This window comes from Salvelinus alpinus, chromosome 8 (genome assembly GCF_045679555.1).
Source record: "Salvelinus alpinus chromosome 8, SLU_Salpinus.1, whole genome shotgun sequence".
Taxonomy (NCBI): domain Eukaryota; kingdom Metazoa; phylum Chordata; class Actinopteri; order Salmoniformes; family Salmonidae; genus Salvelinus; species Salvelinus alpinus.
The window spans coordinates 58,074,453-58,090,953 of NC_092093.1; the positions used below are offsets into that span (position 1 = coordinate 58,074,453).

At 44.2% G+C, this 16,501-nt stretch overlaps 1 protein-coding gene across 1 annotated transcript in view; it reads left to right on the forward strand.

The window, feature by feature from the left end:
• Nucleotides 1-16,501, forward strand: part of LOC139583347 (piezo-type mechanosensitive ion channel component 2-like) — a 198,063-nt gene that overhangs the window by 50,047 nt on the left and 131,515 nt on the right. Inside the window, exon 3 of the mRNA XM_071414313.1 lies at nt 4,006-4,131. Coding sequence (XP_071270414.1) covers nt 4,006-4,131 — 126 coding nt within the window. The remainder of the gene's footprint in view (nt 1-4,005; nt 4,132-16,501) is intronic.

Genomic DNA, 16,501 nt, shown 5'->3' on the forward strand with positions numbered 1-16,501 from the left:
TAGAATAACCCTTTTTGGTTCCATGTAGAAACCTCAAAACGGTTCTAATTGGAACCAAATGCGTTTTAACTGGAACCAACAAGGGTTCTTCAAATGGTTCTCCTATGTGGACAGTCAAATAACCCTTTTAGACTCTAGATAGCACCTTTTTTTCTAACAGAGTACATGAATAGGTTCATTGATGTCTTTTCCACAACAGTATCTCATTGTAATGTACATACCATGTTGCCACTCCAACTCATTTCCATATCTATATATCGATAAAAGAAATGATAACCAGTAGGTGTTTATGATGTAACGTGACCGCTGTTTGATGTGTGGAGCCTTTGAAAAGTGTGTAGTGCCACCCTCTCTTTCTCATACATACAGCCTGTAATGGAAGAGAACCACAATGGATGGGGATTGCCTTTGGCTACAGTGTATGTAGGGGAGTGTGAAAGTTACCCTGCAGCCATGTTGGGTTGGAATAATACATCTCAAATGTCTAATCTAAAACAAACTATAATTGGATGCTCAAGACCATTCACTGAAAACCCCTTTATTGGCGTGCAATTGCGGCAAATGCAATGTTAATACACCACAGATTTGACATTTGACTTTAATTGTAGCCCCAGTGTTTTACAGGAAGTTCAATCCAATGTTAGACGTATACCTGAAGTTTGGCTCTAAGTTGATCAACCTGCGGACACCGCCATATGTGAGCACAATATTTCATTCATAACATAATTAAATGAGGGTGTCACACTTTCTACGTGACAGAGATAGCTGAGTGTCCCTACTAGGACAGTGTCCATATCAGGATAGCATCACGTTTCTATGGAAGTTGTGTCTGAGTCACAAGGTGTTGGTGTCAGAAGTGGGATCATTAATCCTTATAGAGAGATGGAAGTGGCTCTTCGGGAGTTTACAGTAGTGTTCCCCTGCTCAGTGTCAGGCTCCTAACAGCTGCACAGTTGGTGGCTGACACACGCCTAGGGAGCTCTCTCTCACACGTTTTGAGCTAGTGTCAGCATCTCACTGCCTGTCTGGGTTTGTGTTAAATGGAAGGTGCCAATTTGTCAGCTGAATTTGATACCTTGCTTAGAGTTATGGATCCATAGTTAGGAATATTACACGTACTTGTTTGTTTTGGTGAAAACCTGCCAACATCTTGTTTGGATCTGCCATGAACTGAGTGGGCTTTTCTGCTTCCTGGTTAGATGTTGTTACACGTTTGAAGGTAAGACCCAGGTGCAGACAATGTTGAAGTAACAAAGGTTTATTAATTTGAACACTGGCAGGCAAAGGTACAGGATGGCAGGCAGGCTTAGGGTCAAGTCAGGCAGAGGACGGTAATCCAGAGTAGTGGGGCAAAGGTACCAGATGGCAGGCAGGGTTAGGGTCAGGGTCAGGGCAGGCAGAAAGGACAAAATTAGAAAACAGGAAAGTAGACAAGGCAGGAGCAAGGGGAAAAACAGGAGACAAAGGACTGTGAGACATGGGTTTAATTCTAGACACAGGAAATGTAGGAAGTATACGGAGGGTACGGGGCAACAGAGGACGAACAGCAAAGGGGTGGTCGCCCTGGTCGCCCAACTGCAGGATGGCACGAAGAGGGGGGCGAGCCAGGGGAGACAAAAAATTATCTTTAAGACCCAGCAGAGTACTCAATCCAACGAATGAGCTAGGTCTCTTGAAGGGACAGGTAGACACATAATGACCGGCAGTACCGCAATACAGACAACTCTGGGTGTCAAGTCTGTGTACGTGTTTGGCTGGAGACAGCCTAGCCCTGCCGAGCTGCATCGGCTCGGGAAGAGGTGAATCGGCAGTCTCCGGAGGCTCTTGGAGGGACTCGGGTAAGCTCGGATCCTCTCAGGGACGTAGATGCCGGGGACTTCCGGAGTTCATCAGATGCAAGGTGGGATCCTTGAGTGAGCGATTGGGACCACAATAGGACCTCTTCTCCATCCTACGTTCCCGTAGCCGACCATCGATCCCGATGGTTAAAGCGATGAGAGTCAAGATCCGTCGGTAGTTCTTGGGCTGCCAGCTCATCCTTTATCTCCTCCGATAATCCGTGCAGGAATGTGTCGAACCGTGCTTCCGGGTTCCAGGTACCCTCCGCTGCTAGCGTGCATAACTCCATCGCATAGTTTGCCACAGTGAGGGAATCCTCCCGAAGCAACTTCCAGGCAGCCTCTCTCCCAGACCACGGAGCCTCTAACTTCTCACCTCCGCCACGAATCCTCCAGACTGAAGCATATGGCCGACTGTTGTTCCCAAACGGCAGTAGCCCAAGCGAGGGCCCTCCCGGACATCAGCGTGATGAGGTAAACTATCTTAAAGCGGTCTGAGGGAAAAGAGGAAGGTTGCAGCTCCATGACGAGGGAACGCTGAGCGAGAAACGCCCGACAAGTGCCTGACTCTCCATCGATGTGCTCCAGGGGAGGTAAGCGGGGTTCCCGGGAAACCGGGGTGACGGCACTGCTACCAACCGGGTTACTGAGGGGCCGAGAGGTTACCGCCGTGGTAGGCTGCCTAGTAGACAACCCACGGACTTGCTCCCATAATGTGTCGAATGCTTGTTCGTGATGTTCAGCCACGACCTGGAACCATTCCATCAGACCATGAAGCAACTCCTCGTGCCTTCCAATGACAGCTCCTTGGGAGGCGATGGAGTTGCGCAGCTGGTCCGAGTCTGCTGGGTCAGTCATGGCCAGTTCATACTAACACGTTTGAAGGTAAGACCCAGGTGCAGACAATGTCGAAGTAACAAAAAATGTATTAATTCGAACACTGGCAGGCAAAGGTACAGGATGGCAGGCAGGCTCAGCGTCAGGTCAGGCAGGGGTTGGTAATCTAGAGTAGTGGGGCAAAGGTACCGGACGGCAGGCAGGCTCAGGGTCATGGTCAGGGCAGGCAGAGGTCAGTAATCCAGAGTAGAGGGCAAAGGTACAGGACGGCAGGCAGTGTCAGGGTCAGGGCAGGCACAAAAGACAAAACTGGGAAAACAAGAAAATAGACAAGGCAGGAGCAAGGGGGGAAAACTCAGACAAACAGAAAACACAGGTATAAATGCACAGGGGATAATGGGGAAGATGGGCAACACCTGGAGGAGGGTGGAGACAATCACAAAGACAGGTGAAACAGATCAGGGCGTGACAGTTGTACTAATCGACTGAACCAGCTAAAGCATTTCCATTCAGGGGTTTGTTCTTGTCCACTTCCCACTGCTTTACCATACTTTTTCCCTGCAAGACATCCAGACACCTCTGATCTGCATCGTCCCCTAATCACTCCTATCAACATCTCTAAGCAACCCGTCCAATCAGCCATCAAACCAGACAGTCGGCCAATCATCACTAGTTGTTGAGCTCTGTTTTATCCATCACATTTGACTTTAGAGGTCACCATGTGTTTAGGTTGGCCCAAACATGACGGATGGCCACCGGCCTGCCAAAAATATCACTGGGATATTACTGGCCCTGGTCAGCGGGGAAACCTGTAATACAGTACTGTATTAGGATTAATGGAGGTGGATTACTGCAGGCCTGGCCTATTAGGATGGGACCAGACAGGTTAAGCTATGTGAACTGGAAACCCTATAACTGGGCCGTGAGGTCTCCACTCTGTCAATTACAAGTATCTAATGTTACCCTACAGTCGGTGGAGTATTGCGCGATGAATAGTTAGTTGCGAGTGTTTTTTAGCTCTGTCATGCATCGAATATGATTAGGTAAAATGCATTGTGTTTTTAAAGTATGGCCTTACTAATGACGTGAGACCACTTATGAAATTGTTGAAATACAAATGTTTATTCGTCCTAATGAAGTTAACATTTGTCTCATAGTCTTATTACTCTTTCATCACGAGGAAAATCTGAACCATAACTAGGAAGTAGTTACACTACAACTATTTGACTTGACAGACCCTCTAATGTTGTGGTAACTATTCAATCTGAATTCTGCACTGGACCTCAGTATCCGAGAAGAAACCTTAGAGGATCATTTCTCTCTCTTTCAGGTCACACAGGGCGCCTGCTTAAGTCCCTGTGCTTCACCGGTATGGCTTTCCTGCTGCTACACATCATCTACCAGGTTACCATCAACAGTCTGCTAGCAGGAGACAGCATAGAACCCAACTTCAACTGTGAGTACCAATCTTCTCTACTACACTCCCATTAAAGTGTGATGTCATTTCTACCTCATTTACAGACACGAACACGTGCAGGAATGTACATTGAAGAAAAATATGAACGCAATATGTAAAGTGTTGGTCCCATGTTTCATGAGCTGAACTAAAGTATCCCAGATATTTTTCACCTTGTGCTGGGGACAATAAAAGGGTTGAAGTCTGTAGAGGGAGCATCCACCCCAGTGAGTGGGACATGGGCCAGCTGGGGCTGCAGGGTGGGGTTGAGCGGAGGTTACAGCCCAGTCCACGCCTAGATCAGGTTACCCACTGGCCCGACACCAGGGTTTTCAGACCAGAACCTGAGACCTGGTCTGCGCCGCGGCCCAACACAGGCCCCGCTGTTGCTGCTGCAAACCACTGGCACAAATCTCTCCGAGTAGCAATATAAGCCACAACATCTGCACTCAAGATGGGGATAAACATAATGAAAATAAAAAACTCCCTCACTCCCATGCTGCCCTGACAGAAGTGCATTCAAACCCCCACCGAAAATTCAGAGCGAAGGTGGTCTGTCTCACGTGTAGAGTACAATCATAAAATGTTTTAAATGATGTGCGGGGTCTTCAAGTTGCGTAAGAACCTTTGAAACGCCTGTCTGACCCTAGTGTTAGCATGCACGGTGTTACGTCAAAAGACTTAACGAAAACAATCGATCAAAGAATCACCAAGTTTTGAAAAACCAAGTGGAACTTTGTGTGCTATGTATAAATAGTTTTTTGGGGTAAAAAGTTGGAATTATGTATCACCTGTAAACCTCCGTCTAGACAGGACAACGCTGTTCTATTGTAAACAGCTGAGTTAACAGACTTTTTTCTCTCAAATACCCCGGGACAATTCCAGAATACTGATGAAAATAGGCTGCCAAACATAATACAGTGGAAAGTTACGGCAATGCTGAAGTCAGTTGAAGTCAGAATGCAATGAACAGATAATATAAGCAGAAATAATAGTGTTCACTATAGACGGTGCTCGTGGGTAAATAATAGTGTTCACTATAGACGGTGCTCTTGGGTAAATAATAGTGTTCACTATAGACGGTGCTCGTGGGTAAATAATAGTGTTCACTATAGATGGTGCTCTTGGGTAAATAATAGTGGTCACTATAGACGGTGCTCGTGGGTAAATAATAGTGTTCACTATAGACGGTGCTCGTGGGTAAATAACAGTGTTCACTATAGACGGTGCTCTTGGGTAAATACTAGTGTTCACTATAGACGGTGCTCTTGGGTAAATAATAGTGTTCACTATAGACGGTGCTCGTGGGTAAATAATAGTGTTCACTATAGACGGTGCTCTTGGGTAAATAATAGTGTTCACTATAGACGGTGCTTGTGGGTAAATAATAGTGTTCACTAGAGACGGTGCTCTTGGGTAAATAATAGTGTTCACTATAGACGGTGCTCTTGGGTAAATAATAGTGTTCACTATAGACGGTGCTCTTGGGTAAATAATAGTGTTCACTATAGATGGTGCTCTTGGGTAAATAATAGTGTTCACTATAGACGGTGCTCTTGGGTAAATAATAGTGTTCACTATAGACGGTGCTCTTGGGTAAATAATAGTGTTCACTAGAGACGGTGCTCTTGGGTAAATAATAGTGTTCACTATAGACGGTGCTCTTGGGTAAATAATAGTGTTCACTATAGACGGTGCTCTGGGTAAATAATAGTGTTCACTATAGACGGTGCTTGTGGGTAAATAATAGTGTTCACTAGAGACGGTGCTCTTGGGTAAATAATAGTGTTCACTATAGACGGTGCTCTTGGGTAAATAATAGTGTTCACTATAGACGGTGCTCTTGGGTAAATAATAGTGTTCACTATAGACGGTGCTCGTGGGTAAATAATAGTGTTCACTATAGATGGTGCTCTTGGGTAAATAATAGTGTTCACTATAGACGGTACTCTTGGGTAAATAATAGTGTTCATTATAGACGGTGCTCTTGGGTAAATAATAGTGTTCACTATAGACGGTGCTCTTGGGTAAATAATAGTGTTCACTATAGACGGTGATCTTGGGTAAATAATAGTGTTCACTATAGCTGGTGCTCTTGGGTAAATAATAGTGTTCACTATAGACGGTGCTCTTGGGTAAATAATAGTGTTCACTATAGACGGTGCTCTTGGGTAAATAATAGTGTTCACTATAGACGGTGCTCTTGGGTAAATAATAGTGTTCACTATAGACGGTGCTCTTGGGTAAATAATAGTGTTCACTATAGACGGTGCTCTTGGGTAAATAATAGTGTTCACTATAGACGGTGCTCTTGGGTAAATAATAGTGTTCACTATAGACGGTGCTCTTGGGTAAATAATAGTGTTCACTATAGATGGTGCTCTTGGGTAAATAATAGTGTTCACTATAGACGGTGCTCTTGGGTAAATAATAGTGTTCACTTTAGACGGTGCTCTTGGCTAAATAATTGAGGACACTATAGTTACAATCCATGGCTGCAAAGCTACTTGGCTAGTTAGCTATAGCAACACTGTAAGCTAGCTTGACGTACTAGAAAGAAATATAAACATGTTGAGAAAAAAGTAACTAAAAGAAACGTGTTTTATTATCTTCTGAATCAATTTGGTTATACTGTCTTGATTGAGTTTGAGTTTGAGTTTATTTTAATTTTTACAGGGACAGTGCACATTAATCAACGTTTCAGTAAAAGTGCCGGTTTTAGCCAGCCGGCTAATTTTCAACCGCAGTCCCTGGGCAGGTTATTAAAAACAATTACAATATAGACAATAGCAACATAGAACAAGCAAGACATAGCAACATAGGACAAGCAAGACATAGCATACAGACAGAGCAACATAGGACAAGCAAGACGTAGCATACAGACAGAGCAACATAGAACAAAAAGCAGCAAGACAAAATTCATATTCATAAAATTCATAAAATTTAGAGAAGTTCTATTTTGCTATCTCACAAAATTAAAGAGATCTCTTTGACGAGACATTTAGTCAGTGAATCAGGCCTTCTCCATGGTAGTCAGAGACTCTTTCTGCCATACATGTCTTCAAACTACCGTAAAACCCCCTAAGTAGGCCCTTACCTAAGGACATTTTTGAGGGGCTAAATGCTACGCCCTTAAACAATTCCCTTAGGTAACGGAACATTATTCCTTAAGGTAAACCCTTAAGATGTTTTATGCAACCGGGCCTTGGCACTTCCCTTCCATCCCCTATGTACTGGGCTCGGTTCCATAAAACATCTTAAGCTAATTTCCACCTTATCTTTTTACTTAAAGTGTCCTTAACTTTAAGTCAGTTGCACAAAACATGTTAAGGCTAATTTCCCCCTTAAGATAAGTGAAAAAGTTAAGGGTGCCCATGAGGTCCCTTAAGTGCTTCCTTAAGTATGAATATCAATGTAAACAACATTTGTGGAAGTGAATTTTGCTTTCCTCTGCCCTGGTTTCAAAAGGAAAACATCCACCAGCTTGCTAGCTAGGTAGCTAAATAGTGTGCACAATCCATGGCTACAAAGCTAGCTGGCTAGCTAGCTGCCTACTCAGTAAGTTACCTTGATGTGCTAGAAACTAATAGAAACAAGTTGAGATAAAAGTAACAAAAATAAATGTTTTGTTTTATTATCTTCTGAATAATTTGTTTCCTCTCTTCAATATATGAGTTCTATTTTGCGATCTTCCAAAAGTTCATTAAGTGAATCAGGTTGTCTCTATGGTAACCAGAGACTCTTTCTGTCTAACATGTCTTCAAACTACTGTAAAATCACAAATAGAACAATGACATTATGCCCTTACCTACAGAAATGTTTGAGTGGCTTTATGTATCGCCCTTAAATAATTCCCTTAGGTAAGGGACAATTATTCCTGAAGGTAAACCCTTAAGATGTTTTGTGCAACCGGGCCCTGGCCCTTCCATTCCTTATGTAGTGGCCCTTCTCTTCCATTCCTTATGTAGTGGCCCTTCTCTTCCATTTCTTATGTAGTGGCCCTTCTCTTCCATCCCTTATGTAGTGGGCCTTCTCTTCCATCCCTTATGTACTGGCCCTTCTCTTCCATCCCTTATGTACTGGCCCTTCTCTTCCATCCCTTATGTACTGGCCCTTCTCTTCCATCCCTTATGTAGTGGCCCTTCTCTTCCATCCCTTATGTAGTGGCCCTTCTCTTCCATCCCTTATATACTGGCCCTTCCTTCCCTTATGTACTGGCCCTTCTATCTGTTATGTACTGGCCCTTCCATCCCTTATGTACTGGCCCTTCCATCCTTTATGTACTGGCCCTTCCATCCTTTATGTACTGGCCCTTCCTTCCCTTATGTACTGGCCCTTCCATCCTTTATGTACTGGCCCTTCCTTCCCTTATGTACTGGCCCTTCCATCCTTTATGTACTGGCCCTTCCTTCCCTTATGTACTGGCCCTTCCTTCCCTTATGTACTGGCCCTTCCATCCTTATGTACTGGCCCTTCCTTCCCTTATGTACTGGCCCTTCCTTCCCTTATGTACTGGCCCTTCCATCCCTTATGTACTGGCCCTTCCTTCCCTTATGTACTGGCCCTTCCTTCCCTTATGTACTGGCCCTTCCATCCCTTATGTACTGGCCCTTCCATCCCTTATGTTCTGGCCCTTCCTTCCCTTATGTACTGGCCCTTCCATCCTTATGTACTGGCCCTTCCTTCCCTTATGTACTGGCCCTTCCATCCTTATGTACTGGCCCTTCCTTCCCTTATGTACTGGCCCTTCCATCCTTTATGTACTGGCCCTTCCTTCCCTTATGTACTGGCCTTTTCATCCCCAACTAGTTCTCACAGTCTCACGTCAGTATTAGACACTTATCCATGTTTCTTAAACATCAAATTAACTCTAAATGTTTAAGGTTGGGGTTACATTAATGCATTAACTCAGAAATCTTAAGGTTAGACATTAACTCAGAATGGTTAAGGTTTGGGATAGGCTTAAAAGAAAAAACTCAAAAACACCTTTCCATTGCTGGACTTGAACTTGCAACCTTTGTAGTCAGAGACAAATGCTTACATCCATCCACCTTTCCCGTCAACTATGACCTAGCAAAACCAAAACCAACTTGAAGGTAACAGTGCTCACTGTTGCCCCTAGTTGCCGGTTTCCACGTCAAATACTGACTTGTATCACGGATGACCTGGCTGTCCATCCCTTATGTACTGTTCCTTCCAACACAGAACATGACTGAATCCCTATATGATTGGATGATTTGGATTCCATCTGGATTCATGTCAGCTTACATTTCTCTTCTTCTTTTACTTAGAGCTAATGTACATGACCACATTGGTCCTCCGTGACAGGGCGGGTGTTGTACTATGGTTGGCGTTGTAAGATGGACACCTGGGGAAGTGAACGCGAGTCTCTACGCCCCCAGACGTGGCGGCTGTCTCCCAAGGTCCTCAGCATGGCTCACAAAGGTCAAAGTTTGGGGCCCCAGGGGAACCAATGGGAACCCAGCAGAGCACGGTGTGCTGGTGGTCGGAGGTTGTGGGAGGTTGTTTGTGTGTCACTCTGCATGCCTCACTACATCTGTCTACCCCTGTTCCAGATCACCCTTTTATACTCTTCTTTCACTCTCTGTCATCCCCCTTTCCTGTCATTCCTGTTGATGTCTCATTCCTCCATGCTAGTGTTCTTTCTCACGTAGGCTACCTCCTCAAAATACTCTCCTGAAACGCCTCCTCAATCTAGTTCCTTCAGTTCCTTTGCGTTGTGACACGTTGTCGCCAAAGGTGTAAAGGTTAAGCTCGAGCATGGCTCCTGTCTCCTCTCTACTATACAGTGGTGTGAAGAGCAAGTTATTCTCTACCTCAGTAGTTCCCAAACTGTGGGGGTAGTATACTATAATATACTACTGTATAGTATATTATAACTATATTATTATTATTGTTCCCCAATGCTGGAAGGGGGGCCTGAGTGAAAACGTTTCAGAACCCCTGCTCTAACTAACCTCTGTTGAATTTTGCTGTTACTCTTAGGTCATACTATTTACTCCCTGTTACAGTATACACTGAGTGTACCAAAGATTAGGAATGCCGTCCTAATATTGAGTTGAACACCTTTTTGCCCTCAGAACAGCCTCAATTCGTCAGGGCATGGACTCTACAAGGTGTTGAAAGCGTTCCACAGGGATGCTGGCCCATGTTGACTCCAACGCTTCCCACAGTTGTGTCAAGTCAACTGGATGTCCTTTGGGTGGTGGACCCTTCTTGATACACACGGGAAACTGTTGGCCGTTAAAAACCCAGCAGAGTTGCAGTTCTTGACACAATCCGGTGCACCTGGCACCTACTACCATACCCGTTCAACGGCACTTCAGTCTTTTGTCTTACCCATTCCACCTCTGAATAGCACACATACACAATCCATGTCTCAATTGTCTTAAAAATCTGTCTTTTGGAGTCCTCCCGAGTGGTGCAGACCTGGGTTCGATCCCAGGCTGTTTCACAACTGGCCGTCATCGGGAGTTCCTTAGGGCGGCGCACAATTGGCCCAGCGTCATTAGGGGAGCGTCGTTAGGGGAAGGTTTGGCTGGGGGGGGGCTTTACTTGGCTCATCGTGCTCTTGTGGCGGGCCCGGTGCCTGTAGGTGGACCTTGGTCATCAGTTGAATGGTGTTTCCTCTGACAGATTGGTGCGGTTGGATGTTAAGAAGTGTGGTTTGACAGGTCATGTTTCAGAGGATGCTTGACCTTTGCCTCCAAAGCCCATTGAGTTGCAGCGATGAGACATAATCTACTGATTAAATTGGTTTTAACTTTCACCTGGATTCGCCTGGTCAGTCTCTGTTATGGAAAGAGCAGGTGTTCTCAATGTTTTGTACACTCAGTGTATATAAGGATAATATCATTGGAAACGCTCATTACAATCCTTACAGAAAAAACATATGATTTCAGATGTGGGAAATCTCTAGATTTCATGTGAAATTTCAGATGTGAAATCATGTGAGAAAATGTGCTTTTGCAACACTTCACAGGTGATCACATGTATTCACATATTTAGTTTCATGTTAGCACATGTTGCTTTACATGTTGTCACATGTTATCACATTAACTTCACATAAGATCAAGATCATGTGTTTTTGGAACACTTTATGTGGTTTTTCTGTAAGGGAATCCTCCACAGTAGCTGGTTGGACTCGATTTCTTAACCAGAATCATGATGATTGATATGGCCTCTAATCTGTAGCTACATTTGACCACTGTGTGAACACAACACACTTACTATTAACTCAGCTCTACTTCTAAAGTTAGACATGTTGACGGTTTCGAATTATGGTCCTGGTAAACTGACTTTATATTAAGTTACAGGTTCGTTATTGTTTTTCCTCGTGCTAGTGACAGTTCTGTTCCATTTTCAGGGAAATGCTGCGCTTGGCTTGGTGTGCATCTTCAGGGAGGACTTTCAGCCTGATATAACCTACAACAGACTGTAGCAGTGTGGTAACAAAGTAGTGTCCCTAAAGAACACTGTGTTCAAACAAGCTATCGATTGATACTTTGGAGTCATTGTTTGGCCTTGCTGAAACGTCAGGGACAGCAACTGGACCTGAATATCTGTTCTAGTAATAGCTTCGTTCTAATTCTACGCACACTCTTAGAACAAAGGGTTCCAAAACCATTCATCGGCTGTCCCTATAGGAAAACCCTTTTTGGTTCCACGTAGAACCCTTTGGAACTGAACTGAAATGAACTGGCACCAAGTGATGTTATAGAGAACATTGCCAACATCTATTTTCTACTGTCTCTAGATAGTGATGTCATATGGGGCTCTAAAACAAAAGTTTAGGTGGTTTTATCATGGGAATCAGTATTCCTACTTTTATTGCTTTCTGACTTTCTATTCATAGCAGTAGACTAGAGTCTACTATCTCAAAGTGTGTCACGGGATCTCACATCTGTTTACTGCTGACAGGAGAAACTTACAGTACAATAAACCTGATTGGTTGGGGATGTACTGCGCTGTGTTGAGTTGCAAGGGAGACAGAATCCATCAAATTCACACTTTGCTAATCTTGTACTGCGGAAAGAGGAGTTTAATTAGATATTGTCAAAATGATTACATCATTTTGGGGGTTTTGTTTGGCTCTGCAATATGTGTTATTGCAATCCAGGTTTACCACAGTGCGTGCTTGGTTGAATTCCAGCCTAGGACTTCTGACAGCATTTGATGCACTGCATTATGTTGAGGATCCCTGTTAGCAGCATTCAACAGTGAGTGGTTCATTGCAGTGCACTTCGTTGACCAGCAGCTATGACATCACAGCGCTAGCTAAGGGGGAAGCCAAGCCCAAACAAGAAGCACTCCTTCACACAGGGAAGGTTATCTGATTGTCCAACAGTCAACACCATTTCCTTTGTTTTTATATTTCCTCCAGGTCCAAGTGGCCTTTGAGTATGTTATGGTGGTGTGTGTACTGTACTGTATGGGCTTGAAGGCTGGAGGGGTGGCTAGTCAACATGGCCTTAACAACATACTAATAGAACTTTAGGAAAACTTCACGAGGCGCACGCTCACTTATCGCCCTCGCCACTGTATCCTCATTGCATCCCGACGCGAGCTCGGTGTATTTCCTGGTCGTGCACAAAAATGACATCTCCCTGCCTCTGTCTCTGTTGGCAGGGAATACATCTCTACTGTATAGAATATGCCGGGGAGGAGGCGTGCGGCCCTCAGAAGGCAGAGGGAAGTGAAGGAGCGAGAGAGGGAGCGAAAACAAGTAGCCCTTCTGTGGAGGCAACCCTAGGTGAAGTCAGAGATGAAAGGGGGATTACAAATTTGCCTGGCTGCTATAAGAGAGTGCTGTGGCGAGAGAAAGGGTACTGCTATGTGAAGAGAGACTGGGACTGGGACAGCTGAGATAGTGTAGTCTACCGTTGAACTGCCCTTGTAATGTGAGGTAAGTCAAAAGTGTGGGTTTAGGCTCCCGAGTGGCACAGCGGTCTAAGGCACTGCATCTCAGTGCTAGAGGCATCACTACAGACCCTGATTCGATTCCAGGCTGTATCACAACCGGCCGTGATTGGGAGTCCCATAGGGCAGCGCACAATTGTCGTCCGGGTTAGTGTTTGGCCGGGGTAGGCCGTCATTGTAAATAAGAATTTGTTCTTAAGTGGCTTTCCTAGTTAAATAAAGGTTAAATAAAATAAAAAAAGTAAAATAAAAAAAGGTAAAAAAAAAAGTTTTTTCTAGTAGACCTAAACCAAAATGTTCCTTGAGAAAAGCCAAAGTGGTGTCGGTTAAATTGATATTAAGAAGTGAATATTTGAAACACTCGAGAAACCTACGTGCATCTTACTTTGTAAACTTTACTAGTAAAAATTACTAGTCGAAATAGTAATAGAGATTTACCCTTGGAGTGTAGTAGGCAGTGTGTGTATGAGCTCCGTTGGGCTTGTCAGGACACCAGCAACAAGACTTTTTCACCTATCACCACATTCAAGAGCTGCCAGCAAAAATGACAAAACGTCCAAAAGGTGACTCCTGTTTTTGTCATTAATAGCTCTGAGTGTCCTGCTATAAGAATCATCTTCCCCAGGATGTGCAGCCCAATTCACACAACAACAAAAAAATCCATCACACCATGGAACCGTTTCATAGGGATGCAGGCAGCACGGACCAAGGAGAGGATGGGGTCCTGACAACTTTCAGTTTCCACTAGCTACGTTATTGGTCAGAATTAATGTAAACAAAATGTCAAACAAAATAATAACGTTGTAGACGTGTCCCACAGTAGGCTGTGTGGAGGTGGGAGGTGAAAAGCATCTGTGCCAGAGCTTCAGTCGTATCTTCTCCGTCTGGATTGCACCCCTTGTCCCGACTAATAACAGTGAAGAATAGTGAAATCTTGCAAAAATCGACTTAGCGGTCTTGCCTTGAGTGGGCCCCTCGATTTGGCCCTCTACTGACTTGGCCTAACCTCGGATGTGTGCTTGGTCAGTCAGCGAGGGAGCTGCAGCCATGTTTACCAGGTGTACGTCCGTCAGTTTGTCTGTCCGTCTGTTTCCAATTGAATAGGAGAAGTAGAGGTTAAGATGAGGTCATCATTAAGAGACTTCCATGAAGGAACAGGTCTTTATGTCTTATGTCCTCCTCTATCGCCATAACTACACAAAAACTCAACGTCTGTAAGCTCAACCAAAAATGCAATTAGCTCTCAGTACTGTAGTTTAACAATCCACAGAGGACCTCGGTCTTTGATATTCCCCCCAAAAATTACATGACTGCAATTGAATCCCACAATGCACATAAACTGAAAAAATTTCCCTGTTTTCTTTAAAGGAATTTCTATGGTAGTTTGCAGGTTTTTACAAGATGTCTCAACCACAATTTGTTTACATTGTCGAAGCATTGTACAGGCTTGTAGGAGTCTGGTTTGGTAGATTTCGCATGTTGTTCAGAAAGACTTTTGGGGTGTTTTAGGCCTTGTTTTCCCCGAACAGCCATCATCTGTAGAATAACCCATTTTCAGCCATATGAAAACATTGTGCTCCGCAGCACAGACAGCCTTTAAAATGTCTCACTCTCAGCAGAAGGAAACCACGGTTGTTTTTCTGCTGGGGGAGCTGAGGGATTGTTTTTAGACTGTCTTCACCACAGGTGTTTCTGAATTGCTCATTGTTGTTTTGGAAAAATTAACTGTTACAAGCTGTTTCGAATGAACACCACAAATAGAAACTCAAAGAAAACTATTTGAGGGTTCTTTTGTTCTTCCTCGTGTCCTTCCTACCTTCCTAACAGCTTGCTCTCTCTCCTTTTTTATGTGCTGTTTGTATGGACACACTGGAGGCCTCACTCTCGCCGTTTTATTGGCTACCTCCTTTGAGTTATGACCTAATGCCCAGGTGATTTCCACCATTCCTGTGACCATGGCATCATAGAGTGATAAAGAGAGAAAGACTAAGGGAAGTAGCAGTAAATCTGCATTAAATTCACTATGTACAGTAATCAGTGTTAGGCTAACCCAGGTATGTAGCATTATCTAGGCAGGGGCGTTGTATCCGTGTTGACAGACACATGTTATAATTAGGACTTCTGAGGCTTCGTTGATCCACCAGACTGCTTGTGTCTAAGTGAAGTGCTTCTCTCCCAGTGATATCCAGATCAGTGCATCACACTATAGCCTAGATGTGGGCTCTTGTCGACGGGCTGCGGTCGACTGGTCTAATTGGCACCCTACGGTTTGAGCTACCGCATTTGAATGTGTACATATCAAAGCACTGTCCTTAGAAAAACAAGGTCAGCGATCAAAGAGGAAACATGATGAGATAAAACAATGGTCATGAATGGTGATTCATGTATTTCATGACTTAAGTGGTAGACACGTCATTATAATACGAAAATGAACAGGAAACAACTTAAATAAAGGTTAAATAAAAAATGAATTCAAATCTTTAAAAAATCGAATCAGAAACAAAACAGAACAAAACAAAACAAAACAAAACAAAATAAAACAAACAGCGCACCGACATGAAACAGGAACAATGACGACTGGGGAAGAAACCAAAGGGAGTGACATATAAAGGGCAGGTAATCAAGGAGGTGATGGAGTCCAGGTGAGTGTCATTATGCGCTTAACGCTGGTGACAGGTGGCGCAATAACGAGCAGCCTGGTGACCTAGAGGCCGGAGAGGGAGCCCATGTGACAGTGCCGAATACAACAGGTGTACACTTTACATTGAAATTCTTGCTTAAGAGCCCTTCCCAACGATGCAGAGTAAAAATGTAGAAAGATATGTTTTTTAAAGTGACACGAGAAGAATAAAATACACAAGAATGGAGCTATATACAGTTAACACTGTAGATCACTGTGCAGGGGTACAGTATATACAGGAAGTATGTCCATGGGTACAGTATATACAGGAAGTACCAGTACCAGATCACTGTGCAGGGGTACAGTATATACAGGAAGTATGTCCAGGGGTACAGTATATAAAGGAAGTACCAGTACCAGATCACTGTCCAGGGGTACAGTATATACAGGAAGTATGTCCAGGGGACATACCCCTGGACAGTGATCTGGTACTGGTACTTCCTGTATATACTGTACCCCTGGACAGTGATCTGGTACTGGTACTCCCTGTATATACTGTACCCCTGGACAGTGATCTGGTACTGGTACTTCCTGTATATACTTTACCCCTGGGCAGTGGTCTGGTACTGGTACTCCCTGTATATACTGTACCCCTGGACAGTGATCTGGTACTGGTACTTCCTGTATATACTGCACCCCTGGAAAGTGATCTGGTACTGGTACTCCCTGTATATACTGCACCCCTGGACAGTGATCTGGTACTGGTACTCCCTGTATATACTGTACCCCGGGACAGTGATCTGGTACTGG